This window comes from Thermoascus crustaceus, assembly GCF_041956765.1.
Source record: "Thermoascus crustaceus strain CBS 181.67 unplaced genomic scaffold VTN00scaffold_7, whole genome shotgun sequence".
NCBI classification, from domain to species: domain Eukaryota; kingdom Fungi; phylum Ascomycota; class Eurotiomycetes; order Eurotiales; family Thermoascaceae; genus Thermoascus; species Thermoascus crustaceus.
Window position 1 is genome coordinate 1118316 of NW_027192533.1, and position 18853 is coordinate 1137168.

At 51.1% G+C, this 18853-nt stretch overlaps 7 protein-coding genes across 7 annotated transcripts; 4 read left to right on the plus strand and 3 right to left on the minus strand.

Moving 5' to 3' along the window:
• Positions 1–55: 55 nt before the first annotated feature.
• On the plus strand, positions 56–679 carry VTN00DRAFT_9399 (uncharacterized protein; the record flags this gene model as incomplete). The annotated part of the gene is made up of 1 exon (XM_069436354.1): positions 56–679. One exon carries the CDS (start codon positions 56–58, stop codon positions 677–679), a length of 624 nt encoding a protein of 207 aa, XP_069284984.1.
• A 1493-nt stretch (positions 680–2172) lies between these two features.
• VTN00DRAFT_9400 (uncharacterized protein) lies at positions 2173–2631 on the minus strand (the record flags this gene model as incomplete). Its single annotated transcript, XM_069436357.1, has 2 exons — positions 2173–2517; positions 2617–2631. The coding sequence occupies 2 exons, from the start codon at positions 2629–2631 to the stop codon at positions 2173–2175; spliced, it is 360 nt and encodes a 119-aa protein (XP_069284985.1).
• Positions 2632–8150: 5519 nt separating this feature from the next.
• VTN00DRAFT_9401 (uncharacterized protein) lies at positions 8151–9155 on the plus strand (the record flags this gene model as incomplete). The annotated part of the gene is made up of 1 exon (XM_069436358.1): positions 8151–9155. The coding sequence occupies one exon, from the start codon at positions 8151–8153 to the stop codon at positions 9153–9155; it is 1005 nt and encodes a 334-aa protein (XP_069284986.1).
• Positions 9156–10076: 921 nt separating this feature from the next.
• VTN00DRAFT_9402 (uncharacterized protein) lies at positions 10077–11809 on the minus strand (the record flags this gene model as incomplete). Its single annotated transcript, XM_069436359.1, has 3 exons — positions 10077–10283; positions 10347–11519; positions 11669–11809. 3 exons carry the CDS (start codon positions 11807–11809, stop codon positions 10077–10079), a joined length of 1521 nt encoding a protein of 506 aa, XP_069284987.1.
• Positions 11810–12239: 430 nt separating this feature from the next.
• On the plus strand, positions 12240–13333 carry VTN00DRAFT_9403 (uncharacterized protein; the record flags this gene model as incomplete). The annotated part of the gene is made up of 4 exons (XM_069436360.1): positions 12240–12338; positions 12397–12479; positions 12543–13040; positions 13096–13333. The coding sequence occupies 4 exons, from the start codon at positions 12240–12242 to the stop codon at positions 13331–13333; spliced, it is 918 nt and encodes a 305-aa protein (XP_069284988.1).
• Positions 13334–14090: 757 nt separating this feature from the next.
• VTN00DRAFT_9404 (uncharacterized protein) lies at positions 14091–17058 on the minus strand (the record flags this gene model as incomplete). Its single annotated transcript, XM_069436361.1, has 4 exons — positions 14091–14496; positions 14557–16692; positions 16784–16983; positions 17044–17058. The coding sequence occupies 4 exons, from the start codon at positions 17056–17058 to the stop codon at positions 14091–14093; spliced, it is 2757 nt and encodes a 918-aa protein (XP_069284989.1).
• An 878-nt stretch (positions 17059–17936) lies between these two features.
• On the plus strand, positions 17937–18725 carry VTN00DRAFT_9405 (uncharacterized protein; the record flags this gene model as incomplete). The annotated part of the gene is made up of 1 exon (XM_069436362.1): positions 17937–18725. The coding sequence occupies one exon, from the start codon at positions 17937–17939 to the stop codon at positions 18723–18725; it is 789 nt and encodes a 262-aa protein (XP_069284990.1).
• Between the last annotated feature and the right edge of the window lie 128 nt (positions 18726–18853).

Below are 18853 nucleotides of genomic sequence, written 5' to 3' on the forward strand. Positions count from 1 at the left end.
TTCCCGTCAGATTCTCAGATCCGCTCGATCACGGCCATCGAGCTCGTCCACCGCAATGGCTCCCGTTCCTCTCTCTTCATTTTCGATCCCCGCCCTCCTCCAACGTCTCACGGACATCTACACCAACTCAGCACCGTACCAGCGATCCGCTTCATCTTCGCTCCTCACCTCAGCCCCATCATCACCACCACTGCTCCGCCGCGTGATACCCGTCGTCTCCATCCCCGCCACCTACGGCGGCCTAGACTCCGGCCCCAAACCCGGCGCCGTCGTAGGTATCATCCTCGGCACCGTGGGCGGCGTCATCATCGTCCTCTACGCATTCTACCTCTGGCTCGGCCGCCGCTACGTCGTCGACGAGCGCAGCGAGATCTCCTCAGAGATGGCCTACTACCGGCGACGGCGGCGTCCGGAAGTCGTTGAGCGGCTCCGGAGGCCAGGACCAGGATCAAGGCCGAGGAATACGGTGGTGGTCGAGGAGTCGGAGGTCTCACGTACTGAGGACGATATCGTTGAGGTGATTGAAGAGCATTCGACGATGTCGCCGTCGTCCCCGTCGTCGGCGACGCCCCCGCCCCGGAGAGCGGGGAGGGGGAGAAGGTACTCGGGATCGTACAGGACTGTTGATCCGTATGAGTACGGAGGGGGCAGTGGGCCGGCTAGGCATGTGAGGAGGTGATTTCTGACACAGAAACTTGTTACGATTACAGATGAATGAATGGGACGAAAGAGAGACGGCCTATGTGATATGAAGATACGATTCGTCAGAAAGGAAAAGCAGATCATGATGCCCTATGTCCAATATGCAAGAATCAACACCTGGAGAGAGTCCTCACTTGACCATATGGACGAAGCTAGATTCTTCCATACGATACTGTGCCTTCAAAACAAACATGCAATATCAAACCATCGGACATTGGCCATTAGGATGACAGCATTCGGCTTGCATACTGAAAATACTGAAAGCCCTATGTCCCAGGTACTCCGGCCCGTGTACCTTTAGAAGACTCTCGCGTTGTTCTGTACAGGAAGGTACGGGAAGGAAGAACTTACCGCTGATCCATGTTTGGTTGGTTGTTTGCCTGCTTCGGTATTATACCCTTCGTCGGTTTTCTTTTCAGCCTTCTTTTACCCTTGTCTTTAATTCGCACGGGCGTTATGTGTTATGTGGTATGTTTCTTTTAATGATGATGAGATACATATTCATCTTTTCTTTCCTTTTAATAACCTTCTACGCTATGCTATGCTACATGTGATGCGATGACTGTACAAGCGCAGAACTGAACAGAACAGATGAAACGAAGAATGATCATTGTTATGGCTACGAGAAAAAAAAAGTCAGGATGCTCCTATATCTACGGTGGTTCCAGTACGGCCGGCTGGGAGGTGAGAAAAGGAAAGATGAAACACTGGGTGCAAGGCCAGCTCCATGGAACGGGATAGGATGGGAGAGGACGGGAAAGACAGGACATCCTCCACATGGTCTGGATCTGGATCTGGATCTAGACCTAGATAGGCACTTTAGGTAGACAGGGAATGAACGAATGATCGAAGTAGGGCAATGGGTCTGTCTGTCTGTACCGATCTGATTCTTGACTCTAATTTCATTCATTATCCGAACGGGACTCGATATTTTCAGTTCACAGTAAAAGAAAAAAAAATACAGGAAAAGGAAGCCAATTCGACTCGGCTCAACTCCACGTAGGAAAAGTAAAGAAAAAAATGAAATGAAAAACCTGTGTAGGCCTGTACGTCCCCTGTCCGTCCGAGCCATTGTGGAATAATAAAATAATAATGATAAGCGGACAAAAGGGAAATTAGTAGGAAGAGTCCAAGCGAAGGATGGCTGGCTGGCTTAAAGTCGCATGTCGATCGATCACTCACTTTCACTTGTATTGCAAATAATAACCCAGGGGTATCAAGTCTTAACCGCCCATTATCTGATCAGATCCATTTGTCAATCCGACGAGGGCAGTCAATCCAATTGACTCGATCCGACCCGACCCGATGAATCCATGCACCGCCATGTTCTCCTCTGAGGTATAACAATTCAATTCAATTTAACAAACCCAACGGTTTCTCAAAGCAGAAGAAGAAGAAGAAAGAAGCCTCCCATTCTGTCTCTCTTCGATTTTCTTTCCCAATTCAGAAAATCAGCACCAGAACGAGAACCTAGAACAAAAGATCCAAACAGCAACAGCACGCCAGACCCGCCAGAATACCCGCGCAGATACCACCGCCCGAGTCCCCGCGGGGCTCACCGGCGTAGTACCCCTGCGGCGGGGGGCCTTGCTGGTAGTACATGGGCCCCTGCGGGGGAGGGTAGTATCCCTGCTGCGGTGGAGGAGCGCCGTAGGGAGGTTGTCCGTAGGGCGGCTGGCCGTAGTATTCTGCGCCGGCGCCTTGGGGAGGGGGACCTGGCGGAGGAGCGCCGTAGGGACCGGGGGCGCCGGGGGGAGCGTAGTAAGGGCCCGCGTCTTGATGGACGGGGGGAGGGTAGGAGGGGGGTGCGCCGTCCTGTATTCGAGAGAACTGAGTGTTAGTGACATGTTCATTCCCTGAGGGATGTATGATCGTGGTTGATTGTTCTGCAGGGGAAGGTTGGAGAAGACGTACTGGTTTACCGGACATCTTGAGGGATCTCTAGAGGGTGCGAACGTAGGAGAGAGGGCGAGGGAAGAGAGATACGCCTCTATAGCAGTTCTATCCGGTTGGGCCCAATAAATAGGAAACTGAAGTGACGAGTTGTAAGGAGTCCTTTTCTGTCTCGTTCTCGTCCGGGTGTGCCTCTCGCCGACGATCGATCGGTATCAAGTCGAGCTGTCGCGCAAGATCCTATCGAGTGCGCTCTTTTATTCTTATTCCTCTGGAATAAGGAAGAGAAATGAAGTATTTGTCTCAAGGGTATCTGGTTTGTAGAAAGATGGCTCAGGGCCGGCGACGGGTATCTCGTATTATCTGGAGTTCGCCGAGTCGGAGTCGGCGTTGACAAACTTCAGAGCCAAGAACGCCGCGGAGTCGTCCGGACGGAACAGGCAAGTGGTCGCTCCGATGGGGATAAGAGGATCCCGAGCTGTTCGTGAGATCTGTAAGGGTTAGAGAAAAGTAGATCGTGAGAGACAGGAGGAGGAACAGAGACACAGACAGAGGAGTGCGGTAGAAGCGGCAGCGGGCATCACAGCGACTCCGCCTCTTTTCTCCGTGTGTCAACGGGCTCAACGCTCTCCCCAGCGCTCCGGGACGCTCTAACGCTGCACCTCCACCTCCACGGCCGCGTCACGGCGGTTATCTTTGCTTTTGACAGCAACAGACATGATACGGACATCAGACAGGCCGGTCGTGGTCGCGATGCCGGGGGGAATCCGCTGGCAGATGATACCACGTCTTCGACGGCCTGGTCTTAATAATAATACAGATCACATAAGTCGGTACGACACGAGGCTGACGAGTCTCTAGGTACGGATGTCTACATGCCAACGCAGCACCCGTCTTCTGTTGCTCTCGGACTTGGGCAGTATCGCCAGATGTGTTGACCGTTGAGCGGTTTTTCAGCCAATCCGGACAGGGGCTTATCTACTCAGCCTCGGTGGGACAGCCTATGGGTTGTACGCCTGGAAGCTTTTTTGGCGTCAATCAATATTTATCCTCCCTCCATTTTGGAACTATCGTTCTTTTGAAGTTTCCTCTCCCAGAAATTCTTGCCCTCTTACACTTGACAACCTTCCATTTATTGCTTTGCTTGCGATTATGACTTTCCAAATTGTATCGATCTGGCAATTGTTCTTCTGGGGCGATTTTTCAACATAGCATCTACAATTTCAATGTCGAGAACAACACGGATGAAATGTCTTCGACAGATGGGGCAAGGCTGATGAGCTGGTTGGTGGGGAAAATCAGCGAGGCAAGCCTTTCTCTGCGAGATAATCTGTCTTACTCATGCTTTGCTCATGCCATCGAATCTTCTGTACTTCGATTCTGGTTTGAATATTTCGCAAATCCACTTTGTATCAATAGAGAGGGCAAATTCATTACACAAGTCAGGGACGACGGAACGGGTGTACCACGTAGACACCAAGTAAGGCGTCCGATTCCACTCCCAAACCTCCCGCCCAAGATCATACAGGCTGTCCAGAATAGTATATTATTTAGCACATGGTCAGGTGGTCCATGGTTACGCCTAGCAGTGACACAGATCGGAATATAACACAAAGTTATGATCCACAGACTCTCAGAGACATGAGATCAAGAAGTCAATCCGTACTACATGGAAGGGGAAAGAAAAGCAATCACCACGGATCCTATCGGGCCCTAACATGATATCATTGATACCAGATGGTAAATATAATGAGGGATATGTGAACAGAAGCTGAAAAGTATCCAACTCGAAACATACAACTAATTGCAAGTGGACTACTCTCTTCTCCATTCCCTCAAGACCCCAACACTGCCAGCACCAGCAGCACTAGACCTTTGATGACGACGGCGAAACCCAGCTACTGAAATCCATCCAACCTGAGAAGTATCGGTCGCCTTTGTCCTCTCCGGGGCTCCGCTTCGCGGTGCCATTATCTTGCTCATTAGAGATTTGGTTGGCTTCGCAAGGCAATCTAGCAGGGAAATGATGATTGATAGTCGAAACGAAGGAGTTAACGTCCGGACTTTCAGTCTATAGAACTTATGATTAGTTTTGACATGTAAATCTGCAAGGGTATTCGAACGTACTGATGATTCAGTGACCATTGTATCTGTAATGGGAGCTGATGCCACTGCGGTTGCTAGGAGGGGGATGAGAACTGGAAAGATGTATTTCATGGTGCAGATGCTTTTCTGGGATGGATGATGTATATCTGTTTCTGAGTGTTCGTGCAGCTAGTGAAATAGGAGATTTTCAGAGATATGTAAGGGGATGGTTTATATATCTTAGGAACAAAGTTCTCAATTCTAAAAAGGGGCTCGTTAATGGACAACTGCATGAGGTCAAAGCACTAGGCTATATGGAACTAGAAGTTCCTGTTAGATCTAGAGCCGTTCTCTTCCATCCGTGGTAGGGGTCATTCTCTGTGTAAGGTTGTGCATGTAAGTGACCATCGGTGAAGAGCAAAGAAAAGATCGCAAAGAGAAGATCGGAATTGTAATATGCTTATGGAATAGAATCGGAACTTTACATCGTTGCTTTGGAGATCTTGAAACAGACTCTGCTGCAATCATCAGACCTCTAATGCTAAATACTTAATCTGCTCATGGTAGGCTGAGAATGTACTCATCAAACTTTGTAACCTTTTAGATATACTTCCTACTGTAGTAGTACTCAGATCTCTAAACCCTTGTTAACCCATCTCACTTCACAAGCCTCAGTCTGTTCAGTCCATTGATATTCAACTACCTAGCCTCCCCGGCAGATAATGTACGATTAAAATCTGTAATTCTATGCTCCCGTGCCCACTGTCTCACCGCATCAAAGTCACGACACGTATGGGGTACAACGGCGACTGGATATAATTGACGATCCTCGCGTGACCATCTCCAAGGTAGCGGAGTGAAATCAGCAGCACACATCAGGCTTTGACGGATGCTGCCGATGCAGTGATCGATATGTTCGGTTTTCGTCGCCTTTTTCTCCGCTAATGTTCGTGGTTGTACACCCCAGATCCGTCTTCGGGTTGTGTTCTGGATATTTCCGTTCGGGATTGATTCGCCTCGTTTGAGATAGACGGAGAAAAAGAAGAAAGGAGTGGAACAAATACCCTACCAGGCAGTGCAATTGATGGAATACATCCAAGGATATCACATGATATCCTTCATCACCTGGAATGGGTGCTGATTTCCAATTTTACAGCCTCGGATGCTGGTGGTATTCTACTAACGGCAACTGTGCCCTGTCAGTCAAAAAAAAATATTGAATGTTGGATCAAAGGAAAAGGGCATAGATATTCATCGAAGAGGTCATTCCAAGCCTTCTCCATCTCAAGAGACGGTGGCCCCTGAGCCGAAACCTGAAGTATACACGATTTTTCGATACCGAATGCACGTTTGAGCAGTTGCTACATTAATTAATAATATGTATCTTCCTTTATAGGTTTTTGCCCTTATAGTAAAATTGATGTTCTGATGGAGAGGAATGGCACTGTTCGAGCAAGGCAAGCCAGAGAATGACAGCGACGACTGAGACGATTAAAATCAGACACCACTGAAGAGCAACAATCAACTTGAAATGTTTCTCATTTCTTTCCTTGTAGGTTGCCAGATGTCCTATGTCGTCGTCCACTTTGCGTTTGAGAAATGGCTCCTCTGACTCTTCATGTCGGCTTGACACTGCTGATTTCCCCATTGATCTGAGCAGCATTTCTTGTCTTAGGAAATGAAGAAAAAGCGGACAATTAAAAGCAATGATAGAACGATGTTTTAACTGATCAAGCATTGATAGAAGTCTGATATTCAAAGGAACACGATTTATGCTGGGAAACGGGACCGTATTGCACAATAAAGCCCGGACTACAATGCGTAGCCTTGGTATGCGACTTGCACGACATCCTAGCGGCTCAACGCAGATCCGAGAGGACAGTGTCACTGTCTTCGAAGCTACATTGCAAAATTGAAGTCCGTCATGCACCAAATCACCTGCGCTGTTGTACTTTGTGTTGTTACACTGTATGACCGAAGGTTGGAACGACAAAATAATTCAGCCTATAAAGAGATGTGCCTGAAACCGACCTTGTTACCAGATCCTCTAAAAAATTTATGTCATAAGGAAAGTCTGCCAGGGACAAATTCCAGTTGCATGTTTGGTGAACCGTTTTTAAACGGTCATTCTGAGGCACCTCCACTGGCTTTCTCGACTTCTCCTATTTTATCAGGCATCCACAGCATTTTCTAAGCTAGAGAGAAACAAACATGATTTTCATCCATTGACGTTGTCTTTCCGGGGTCTTGCAAGCGTGTGTAACTCAAAATTCAAATTACACCAATGGGCGGGTTCTTGAATCTGCTATTAGCATTTGCAGCTCTCTGCATCGCCTCGGGTGCAATGATCCTGATTGACTCTGAAGATAGTAGTCTGCTGGAAGACGATGACGATGCAGTCGAGGCCGACATATGTATCATCGGAGGGCCAGAAAGTACTTCTCATCGAGCGCGAAGATGCCTATATCGACTCGTGGACAATCGAAGCGGCGGACTATGGCGTGGTGGATTTTCGGACTCTGCCAGTTGTGGAGAAATACTTCCAACGCCTTGGGGTTCCTACAACCAGACCGCTTCGACAACGTCAGGAAATGTCTCTTGTTTGAGTCTCAAAAAGCAGGCCAGCTTGTGCCAGACTTCTGACGACCGGACCTCCTTGATCAGGTACCTTAGCAAGGTACGACGGCCAACAGGTCGCGAAGTACCCTGCATTGGAATATGGATTCTACCTGCCTGACCCAGTCCCGGACGATCCATTGATGCCATCTGGTGAATTTGTTTCGAAATATAATATCAGCGGTGTGCTTCAGATGATGTTTTATGGATACGGAAATATCCTGCAACAGCCCACCTTGTATGTAATGAAGTACTTTGGTCCCAGCATGTTACGCAATCTTGTTGAAGATGGATCGTTTTCCACGAGCAAGCAGAACAACTAGGATATCTATGAGAAAGCTCTAAAGGTTCTCCAACCGGATGTATTACTCCAGAGTGAAGTCGTCTACGAATCGAAGCGCTTATAGATTGCTAGGAATCTGTTAACTGCCTATTGCATTAGATGCTGGGTATAACTTAGCTTATACAGCTTATCACATCATACCTAATTTGTAGTAAATCAGATCTAGACTTTACCTGAGCCTCTGGCCCCTGTTTTCGCCTGGTCCGGTTAGGCATGGCTCTGGGCACACATTCCGCCCGCTAAATATAGACTGGGGCAGGCATCCAACCATCCACTCTTAGTGGCCTGGTTCTTAGAGACATACATGCATTTCCTAGCTACTTGACGATCTTACAGCTTGAGAAAGAAAAGAAATACGAAGAAAACAACACGTGTTCTTGTCAGATGTGGATATAACTATATAATTCCTTTTTTTTAATTTTGACTCATCTGATTTTCCGAGGCTGTTAAATACTGAGACGAAACCCCGCTCCCCATATCCCTCTCTACAAGTATCAACAATATCAACAACATGCTCCCCCTCTTCCCACCCCGCCACGTCTACTTCCCCTCCTCGCTCTCCCACACCAGCACCGTCATCCTCCTCCACGGCCGCGGCAGCAACGGGCCCGAGCTCGCCTCGGAGCTAGCCGAGTCGCGCACCTCCTCGGGAAGAACCCTCTTCGAGCACTTCCCCTCGTGCCGCTGGGTGTTTCCCTCCGCGCGGCCGCGCTGGTCGGAGGAGTTCTGCGAGGAGTTGGGGGAGTGGTTTGATCCGGTTTTACTTGAGGAGGAGGGTCGGGATCAGGGGTCTGAGCAGGGTCAGGGGCAGGATCGGGATAGAGCCCGAAGGGCGGGGTTGAAGGAGAGCGTGGAGCATGTGCTGAGGGTTGTGGAGGACGAGGCTAGGAGGTTGGATTGTGCCGGTGATGGTGACGGTCATGGTGATGGTGATGGGAAGAAGAAGAGGAGGATCATCCTAGGCGGACTCAGCCAGGGCATGGCGGTTGCGTTGGTGGCGATGTTGCAGCTGTGTTGTGCGCAGCAGGAGCCGGAGCCGGAGCAGAAGACGAAGATGAGGACGAGGCTGGGCGGGTTCGTGGGCGCGATGGGATGGATACCCCTTGCTGAGAAGCTTCAGTCGTTACTTGACGACGGGGAGCAGGAGAAGGCGTTGGGGTTCTTTAAGTCGAATTTTGGAATCTCCTACCCCCAGCATCATCAGCAGCAGCAGCAGCAGCAACAGCAGCAAGAGACATCAAGAGAGTCAAAGGGAAAGGCACCTCTGAGGGAGAGCGAGAATAAAGACTCCTCTCCATTCTCAACACCCATCTTTCTCTCCCACGGCGAAGACGACAAATGGGTCGACGTCAGCTTGGGGAAAACCGCCCACAACGTCCTTATCCGACTGGGCTTCCAGAACGTATCGTGGAAGAGCTATACGGGGGCCGAGGGGGATGGGCACTGGTTGAAGGAGCCGGAGCAGTTGGATGATATTGTCAAGTTTCTGGAGGAGAGGTTCAATGAAGGGTCATGATATCCTAGGGTTTGGTTTCATCTTAGTATGTAGTATTTCTGTACTACGGGTGGTTCTCTGATGTGTCGTTCGTAGATACTTAATTAGAGCACAGATTAATGGTTTCTTACTAGTCCTATGGCAATAAAAGCAACCTAGCTTGTTGAAGGAGAAGGGCAGGTGTTGTGTTGCTCGATCCCTTATCGAGGCTGTCACGTCTCAAGATAACTGAAATCAACGTCAAGGGGCAACATCTATATGCAGTAATCATTGAATTGCCATTCCGTAGCTACGAGGTATCTACCAAGAAAACATCCCTCCAGCTCAAGTAAACTCATGAACATACAACGTGCCAAAATCAGGCTCTCTCCACAAGAACGTTACCTCATTACATCCGTACCTACAAGAGCAACAGCTTTTATATTTCCGTTTTTCCATTTTTCTTTCTTTTCTGCGGACCTTTTTTCATAAAGAGCAGATGCACTCAAGCACCCGCTCCTGGGTCGTGATCACATACCAAAGGGAAAAAGAGAAAGAAAAATACGGAGTGCTGGAAATACAGCGGATAGTTGCGGGAGAAAAAGGGATAAAAGAAGATGATGATTGGGAGTGTAGAGTATAGGTTAGGTTAGGGGCGGGCGGAGGAGTAAATAAGATGTTTTTTTGGAAAAGAGATCAAGAAGAACGACATAAACAGACATAAGTCGAGCCGGAGCAAGAGGACGAAGCCGCCCAAACCCAAGCCACGCGGACATCTCTTCGTAGCAGCAAAAAGGACAACAGTCTGCTTGCTTCGTATAGAAAGGTGGTCAAAACGACATAAGCAGAGAGGGAGTGAAATGCTAGCCCATGCACACACGCTGATGCAAATCAAAACGAAGCGCACATGCACATGTATATAGGTTAGTGTCTATTTTGTCTTGAGAAGGAATAGTGGCACATCTACTCCTTGTCCTCAAGGGAAGCCTTCTGGAGCTCCTCGGAGGCATCCGTCACGGCATCCTTCTCCTGCTTCTGTTCAGCGTGGCCGTTGACACCGGCGTTCTCCTGCGCAGGCTTCTTGGCGGCATCGGTGGAGCGTCCGTTGGTCTTCGCAGAGGCAAACTCCTCCTCGAGTTTGGCGATCTCCTCCTTAGCCTTCTTGATATTCTGCTTGGCGGTTAGTAGCTGTACACATGCACACGCAAACGCAAGAAGTTTGAATGCACTCACCTCCTCAGTCTTGGCGGCCTGGTTCTTCTTCCATTCAACCACCTTGGCAGCGAGCTTCTCGACAATGGCCGGAACATCAGCCTGGCTCATCGGAGGGTCAACCTTGATCTTGGCAAAGTCCTCGATGACACCGAAGCTGAGGTTGATCTTGCTCTCGGCAGGAGCACCAGGGGCAGGGCTTCCCTTCTTGCCCTTCTTACCCTTCTTGCCGCCAGTGCCCACGAAGTAGTCATCTTCACGGTCTTCCTTCTTCACAATCTTGACGCCCTTGATGTTAGAGTCGTCAACGGTACGGCCGACCTCAGCGCGGTAGTTGGCCGACTGGGTCTTCTTGTCGTCGAGACCGATAGCAGCGAAGTCGTAGGACGGGTCGAAGTGGCGGATGAGACCCTGCGCGGTGAGGATCTCCTCGGTGTACGCAGGCCGCGAGGCCTCCTCCAGCTTCTTGTCGGCGATCTTCTTCTTCTTCTCGCGCTCAGCGGCCTCCCGCTCGGCCTTCTGGCGCTCGCGGCGGATGCGCCACATCTCATCCTCGTACTCCTTCCAGGCCTTGCGCTGCTTGTAGTAGTTGTCCTTGAGCTCGCGAATGGCAGTCCACTTCTTCTGCTGCTCCGCGTGGAGCTTGGTGCGCTCGTCACGCAGAGAGTTGAGGTTCTTGAACGCCGCATCCTGCTCCGCCTTGATGGAATCCAACTCCTTCTGGATCTCGGTGTACTTGTCGCTGAGAGCCTTGGCCTCCGGGTTGTCCAGGCTCTTGCGGAGCTCGGCGATCTGCGACTTCAGGTCGTTGATCACTTTCTGGGCGTCGTCCAGACCGGCGAAGTTCTTGCGCTGCTTGCGCAGGGTCGAGATGTCTGCCAGAGCCTTCCTCTCATCCACCAGTTTCATGGAGCCCGAGTCGACCTGCTTCTCGAGGCGTGCGATCTCCCGGTCGATCTCCTCCACGCTACGGAAGGCCATCTTGGCCTTGGAGTTGTTCTGCTCGGCCATGCGGGCCTTGAGGCTGGCGTCGAGGGCATTGATCTTCTCCTGGGTGCTCGTGCGGGAGGCCTTGAAGCCCTGCTGCTTCTGACGGATGGCAGAGAGCTGCTGGCGGAGCTCCTGCTGTCTCTTGGCCGCGGGGGAATCCTGGTTGTTGGGCTTCGCGCTCTCGATCTTGGCCTTGATTTGGTTCTGCAGTCGTTCAGCAGGTGAAATCCAAGTTGACGGGTGAAATAGCAAGTCGATGGCAAAAACGAATCAGAAGGGGGGGGAATTTTGTAGATGAGTGGGTATACACATGTACGCACAAGCTAAGAACCGAGAAAATAGCAGTCACATACCAATTTCTCCTGAACAGCGGCATGCTCCTTCTCAGCCTTAGCGAGGTCGGCCTTGAAGGTCTCCTCGTCCGGCTTGGTCGGCTTGACTTTCTGCCCCTGGGCAGGCTGGGGAGCAGGTTGAGTGCCCGCAGCAGCAGCCATGTTGTCGGCGAGCGTGCAGTGTGTGGTCGTGTGAGGAACTCGACGACGGTTCAACAGGCTCGAACGAAGCAGCAGACCCTGTGCAGCAGTGCAGAGAGCTCGACAGGGGCGTTCTGGCAGAAGACGAGGTTCTGTCTGGAGTTGTCGTGCTGGCGAGAGAAGAGGAGATTCTTTTTCTGCTTTTTCGGTCTGGCCGTTGAGCCTCCGCTCTGCCAACCATGGCCGGCGCTTGCCTGCTAGCGCCCGGCCTCCTGTCGATTTTTCGAGAACTTCACCTCTCTCTCTCTCTCTGACCGCTCGACACGCCCATCGTGACGGCGCTGGGCTGCATCGTATCTCCTCTCAGCTTTCTCTTCTTCAGGCTCAGCGCTCTCTCTTTTCCTTTCTTTTTACACTTCCTTCACAGCGCGCCGTGCGCACCAGCTCCACCATGGACGAGGACTACTCCGCCGGCTCCCAGGATGCGGAGCGCGAGATGACCAGGCTCTGGCGCACCTGGAGGACCGTCTTTGAGATGCTGCAGGATCGGGTAGGGACCTTCTTTCCTGCCAGAAGGAGGACGATGGCTAATATACACGTGTGGACAGGGCTACGAGGTGACAGAGGAAGAAGTCCAGATCCCGCTGGAGCAGTTCAAGGCAAAATATTCTGACCCTCTCGGATACCCTGAGTACGTTCCCGTGCTTGCGATGTCTGTCTCTTTTCCTCGTGTCTAACGAGATCTGTCCTCCAGCCGCAACAAGATGAAAATCAGCGCGCGCCCCACGGAGGCCATGCTGAAAAAGTACACTCCTCTCCCGTCCAAGACCAACCCCAACCCGCAGCCCGAGTGTGGCACCATCTACGTCGAATTCTGCCCGGACGTGACGGGTGTCGGAACCAAGCAGATCCGCGCCTTCAACCACTTCGTCGACGAACAGAACTTCCACACGGGTATCTTCATCTCCCAGACGCCCATCTCGCCCTCCGCCGTGCGCCTGCTCAGCGGCATTCCCGGTCGCTTCTGCGAGCACTTCCAGGAGCAGGATCTGCTAGTGAACATCACGCGGCACGAGCTCGTCCCGAAACACGTCCTGTTGAGTGCGGAGGAGAAGGCCCGCCTGCTGGAGAGATATCGCCTGAAGGAGTCGCAGCTGCCACGGATTCAGGTGTCCGATCCGGTGGCCCGGTATCTCGGATTGAGGAGGGGCCAGGTTGTGAAGATCATCCGCAAGAGTGAGACAGCTGGACGGTACGCGAGCTACCGGTGGGTGATATGATGGTGTTGCAGCGCGGATGGTCCATAGTGTCAAGCAGGCCGATTGCGAGAGAGCTTCTGGATACGAGAATGCGACAGTCGAAACGGATCAAGTGGGCAGACCTCTCCCAAGTGTTGGTCCAGAGTTCAGATCTGGTCAGGGCCGGAGTGGGCCTGAGCTGAATGAGGAGATTACCAAAGCGCTGCAGACCAGCAACAGCGCCTTCCAGAATGCTCCCACGAGTCTGTCTTCCCCTCACAAGCTTTCCTCTGCATCTGGCACGTGAAACAGAAATGGCTAAAGAGAGAAAAAAAGTTGTACCAATGGCAGCATGGCGTAACGGCGAAATGACTTGGTTGTTTGGGTGGGTAGTTATGACGTGTTTTTTTTCTTATGGGTCAATTTTGTCTGCATATTTCTGTGTTACCTATGCAGTTTTACTACCTATTAACCTTGTTTCGTTAGGAAACACCATATCTAGCATACAGGAAGTGCGCACGAGGAAGAGAGAGAAAGGGAGAAAGGCTGAGCAAGAGAACGAGATAACAGAAAAGAATAGAGAATAGTAGAAAATAAAAACAATTGAAATGTTAATAATCTCTTTTTGTTCCCCTCTCTGGATACTGCCTGTACTTTCCACAGAGTCAAATTGTTAGAGTTCTTACTATTACCTACGGTGGCAATTATAGGTGCCTTATCTGGTCTGCCTGCTACGGCTTCCCATACTCTGTACGAGTAGGATGTGTACAGTACACACCTGAGGCATGTTCTTCAAACTTGCTCAAAAAGGAAAATGCTCTTTAACTTTTTAGATTCTGCTCTTGTACTATTTTGCACTGTACTGTACATACATTCACATGATTTATTTATCCAAGGGAGCAGGGGTAGGAAGGAAACACCAGGACAGAGATATGAAGAAAAAACAGCAAATTTCTTTTACTTCTTCTTCTCCCAATCCGACAGATCAGATCAGATCAGATGAGGCCACGGCAACTGAGACAAAAAAAAAGTATAGGACAGATAGACATACATAAAAAGATCAATCACACAGTGTTATTAAACCGATCCTCCTCATCATCGTCCGTCCGCATAAACGTCTCCCGATGCGCCATCTGGTCCTCCTCCTGCTGGCCCAGATAGATGTTCTCGCGCTTGATGAGGTCCTCTTCCGTGTGGCCCTGGGCCTGGGTCGAGGTCGGCTCGTTGATGCCTTCTTCGGCAGGCTCGGCGGCAGGAGTGGCGTCTGCTTCACCCTCGCCGTCGACGGCGGGAGTCTCTGGTGTGGAGGCTTCAGCAGCGGCGCGGTTGTTGTCCTCACGCTTCCGGGTCGTGTTGACGACCGGGGTGTCGTCGTTGTAGAGGCGAAGGAGCATGGCGCGGCGCTCTTCCTTGGGGAGCATGAGGTTGAGAGAGTGCAGAGAGCGCCAGAGGGGGAGGACCATTCGTTCTCTGTAGGGGTTTTGTTAGTGACTTTCTTTGATAAATCTGAGATAGCAGGTTTCGACATACCTGAGTCCGTCCTCCGCATCGCTAGGCTCGACCCTCAACACACAGCAGCCCATCGCCATATCCCGTGCGTGCTCCCCGATCTCTCCGAGCTCCTTCCAACCATCACCGTCGACCTTAGGGAACATCTCGACCAGCAGCCTCCGCAGCGTCTCCTTCTTGTGCAGCGTGACCGTGCGCTCATCGCCGATCCAGAACTCAAGGTACTGCAGCCCTTCAGCCTGGATGCGCCATCGGCAGACGTTGTCCCGCTGTGCGTCCTGCTTCACGAACATCTTCACGCCGCAGTGCACGAACTTGATGCCGCGGCCTTCATTCTCTGTCAGGATATCCCGCGCCAGGGCGCTGGTATAGTAGATCGTCTTGGTCGGTATGCCCTGGGCATTGCGGACCATAAACCGGTCCCGCGGGAAGCGGTCTGAAATCTTGTAGAAATCGAAGATTGGTTTGAGGACCTCGTGATTCGGGTCGAGGTATTTGAAGGGCTCCTCAGACGGCTGTCCTGGTTTCCGCTTCTGCGGTGCCTGAGGCTGGGTCGAGGCCGGTTCGGTGGTTTCAGTGGTTATAGGTCGAGTCTCGGGCTCAGGGCCCTCTGCATGTTCGGTCTCGACTGCCTGCGAAGGACGATGGACTGGTCGATCTCCGATGATTGCATCGGTACCATCTTCCACTTTCGTCCGCTTGGATGGGAGCTCACTGGCATAGTCGTCCGCACCTCTCTTTCCTGGCGAAGTCGAGCCGACTGAACTCAAGGTGGAAGAGTATGGCAGCTGGTGGGAGCTTTCGGCAACGGATGCACTTTTATCGGCTTCCTCCTTGGCCTCCTGCCCAGGAGGCACCAAGTCGTCCAGTGCCTTGATCTTTTCTAGAGAAGAACCGGTTCCGTCCTTGTGCTTCATGTCGAGCTCCTCCGCAACGGCTGCGACGGACGCTTTGGGGATCACCTTGCTCGAGTCTTCCGGCTTGGCCCTGATCTCAGACGTCTTTTCCAGCACGGTGATGAAGAACCCTCCGGTATCCTGCAGATGGGGATAGATGCGCATACATCTCTCGAGCGGCAGGTCCGCAAGCTCGCCGGTAGGAGGGAACATGCCCTCCGCGAGCCTGCCGAGACCATCGATGCCCTCTTTCTCTCTCTGCTCTTGGACTTCTTCCCAGCTGCTCCACATCCTACCCTCTCTGTCCATCACTTTCCATGAGCGCAATCCTGCCGCTCTCTTCAGTCCCGGCAGTTCATTGCTGCAGTCGATGATCTGCACGTTGCTGGAGCCTCCACATCGCCCAATGGCACTGGCAACGACAGCCTCGTTCTCGATAGGGTTCATACTGCACGTCGAGTAGACGACCCGTCCGCCGACTTTCAGCATCTGCAAGGCGCGGACAAGAATCCGGACCTGGGTGGAGTGCAATCCCAAAGCGTTTCCAGGAACCCAGTCCTTCCATACATTGCTGTTTTTCCTCGTGGTTCCGTCGCCCGAGCATGGAACATCAGCCAAAATCCGATCGAACTTCAAATATCTGTTCTTTGGGGCCTTTCCGTCTGGTGACGGCAGCGAAGGGAGCTTGATCGAGGGATACATGGTTGCATCGTGGTTTGTAACAATCAGGTTGGGGGAGTTCAGCCGTTTCATCTGGTGGATAAGCATGTGCGCACGCTTGTAGTCACTGTCGTTGGCAATCAGGAGACCAGTAGTTCTGCCGTCGTCGTTCAGACCTTCTGGTCCCAACCCCGGCTGCGTATTAGCCCCGCTCTTCACTTCCTCAGCCACCTTTTGCATCGCTTCCTCTTCTCCAGCATGCACCATCTCTATAAGCTGCGCAGACTTGCTGCCCGGAGCTGCGCACATGTCCAACACGGTCATGCCGGGCCTGACGTCAATCAGGAGCGGCGGGATCATGCTAACGACTTCCTGGCGACTGATATTTCCAACATCTGTCTCAGCGACCAGGAATTTCTGGAACGAAGCAAAGGGCGCAAAGCGTCTGACCACGTTCTTCGGGGTGGTCATCGACCATGCGAGCTGGTCGGGGTACCAGGGGACCGGCCGTGGCGGCTCGACGAACTCCCCTTCATACTTGATAGAGGTAATTTCGGGGATATAGAAATCCTTGAGGCGCTGCTGTACAGAAAGAGCATGGCTAAACACAGAGTTCTCCAAGTTAGCAAAACCGATATCTGAGCGCGCAAGGAGCTACCTAGGTTCTATGCGGGAAGCTCGCCATGACGTACCCTCGTGAGCCCGTGAAACGGAAGCTGTTGGGGAGATCTCTCCTCAATGCTGCCCAAAACGCTTCCTTCTCTTCCTCCGGGATAATTCCCAGCTCGTTGTAGTACCTCTCGTACTTCTCATTCTGCTTCACGATGTCGCGCCAGTCTTGCCGCTGCCCGCGCTGTCCGCCGCCGCCTCCTCTACCGCCACCTTTTCCGAACTGATCTCGTGGTCAGCGCTGCGGAAGCAGGTTTAAACTTCAGGGCGACACGGCGCTTACCTTCTTCTTGCCCATTTTGAACTGTTAGAGCTGATTGTCGGCCGCTTTATGCTCGTGGCCTCTTGCGCTGCGCCGATATTTTTTTTGGAGCTCTCGAGGGGTCGTTCTGGAACAACCGTCGGCCCGCGAATGGCGCCTAACTATTCCGGACATGGTCCGGAGGGTTCCCGTCGAGCTTCATGTCAATTTCTATCGCTTTGTCCGATATCAAAGGATCTACTGTTTTACAGTAACCTAATCGAATAAAAGGTAGCTCCTTTAACTTCTTCCGAACCAATGTTATCATCAACTTCTAAAACAAAAGTTGTGCTGTGCTTCCTGATACCTATCAACAGAAACAGCAGCAGAGAGATTGCAAACTTTGTCTCCACCAAATACTATTAATAATGGAGGACCTCAAACCTTCCATATTGGTTGATACCAGTCCATTTCCCTTTCTTTTCAGTGTTCCTACAAAAATTGCGATCTCCGTGGTACTGGAATGTGACTTAACTCCTATTACCGCTTATCGGGCTTCGGCTTTAGTGGAGCCAGCCTGGAGCCATGAATCTGATCACCTAGTTTAATAATGCATATTGAGTCGTAGGCGGAATAAACCAGTGTGCTACGAACGAAGAAGGTCAATGCGTGATGTGATGTTCTTGATCTTTCGGCGATAATGAAGTTACTGTCGGTATTATGAAAGTGTTTCATTGGCCGTCTTTCCCGAGATTGCGGGGTTGTATGGCTTGGATCATGATGCCCAATAATGGTCATCTTGCTCTTTCTGGCTGCTATACTGCTGCTGCATTCATATCCTCCATTGACTCACTGAAGAATCTTTGCTTAACACGGTCAAACAAGCTTTGAGTCACTTGAACTTATCATCAGCCTTGTTTCTCAGCACAACAACAATGTATCTCCGCTCAGTTCATACAGAATCTTCAATTCCGCACCTGCTACAATTTATCCGTGATAATCCGTTAGGAATCCTGACAACAGCCATCCGATCCTCAACTTACCCGCTATTGCAGTCAAGTCATATTCCATGGGTACTGGACGTTCTCGAGTCCGAGTCCGTCAATCCGGATGAGCCAGTGAAGGCACGGCTGCGAGGCCATATGGCGAGACAGAATCCACAGTCGAAGGCAATCATCGATTCGCTCACAGCAAAAGAGAGCACCTCTTCCTCACCACCGTCTCAACTCGAGGAAGACGTACTAGTCCTCTTCAACGGGCCCCATCATCATTATGTGACTCCCAAATTCTACACTGAAACAAAACCGTCGACTGGGAAAGTGGTACCTACATGGAACTACTCCGCAGTCCAGGTATATGGCAAAGCCACTATATATCATGACTCGAGCTCCCCGGAGACTTCGGAGTTCCTGGACAAGCAGATTCATGACCTTTCAGAGCACTCTGAAACGGCAGTGATGGGATATACTGGTGAAGAGGGGAAATTGGCTCCTTGGAAAGTCTCCGATGCACCTGATCGATATATCGAGATCATGAAGAAAAACATAATTGGCATCGAGATTACGATCGAGCAGATAGGTGGCAAGTATAAGATGAGTCAGGAGATGGGGAAGGGTGATCGTGAAGGCGTGATCAATGGGTTCAACAGCCTAGGAACGGATGTCGGGGCTGGTATTGCCCGTACCGTTAAGGAACGGGGTGATTTGAAAGATGCAGCTAAATGATAGAAAGAATTAGTCTTGACTGTTCGAGAGTCACACCTTACAGGGCTCTCTTGGAAAGAACTCCCATCAAAATATGTCTTACGTCCTGAAACTAAATCCTTCACTGAACAATCCATTCTTGGGAATAA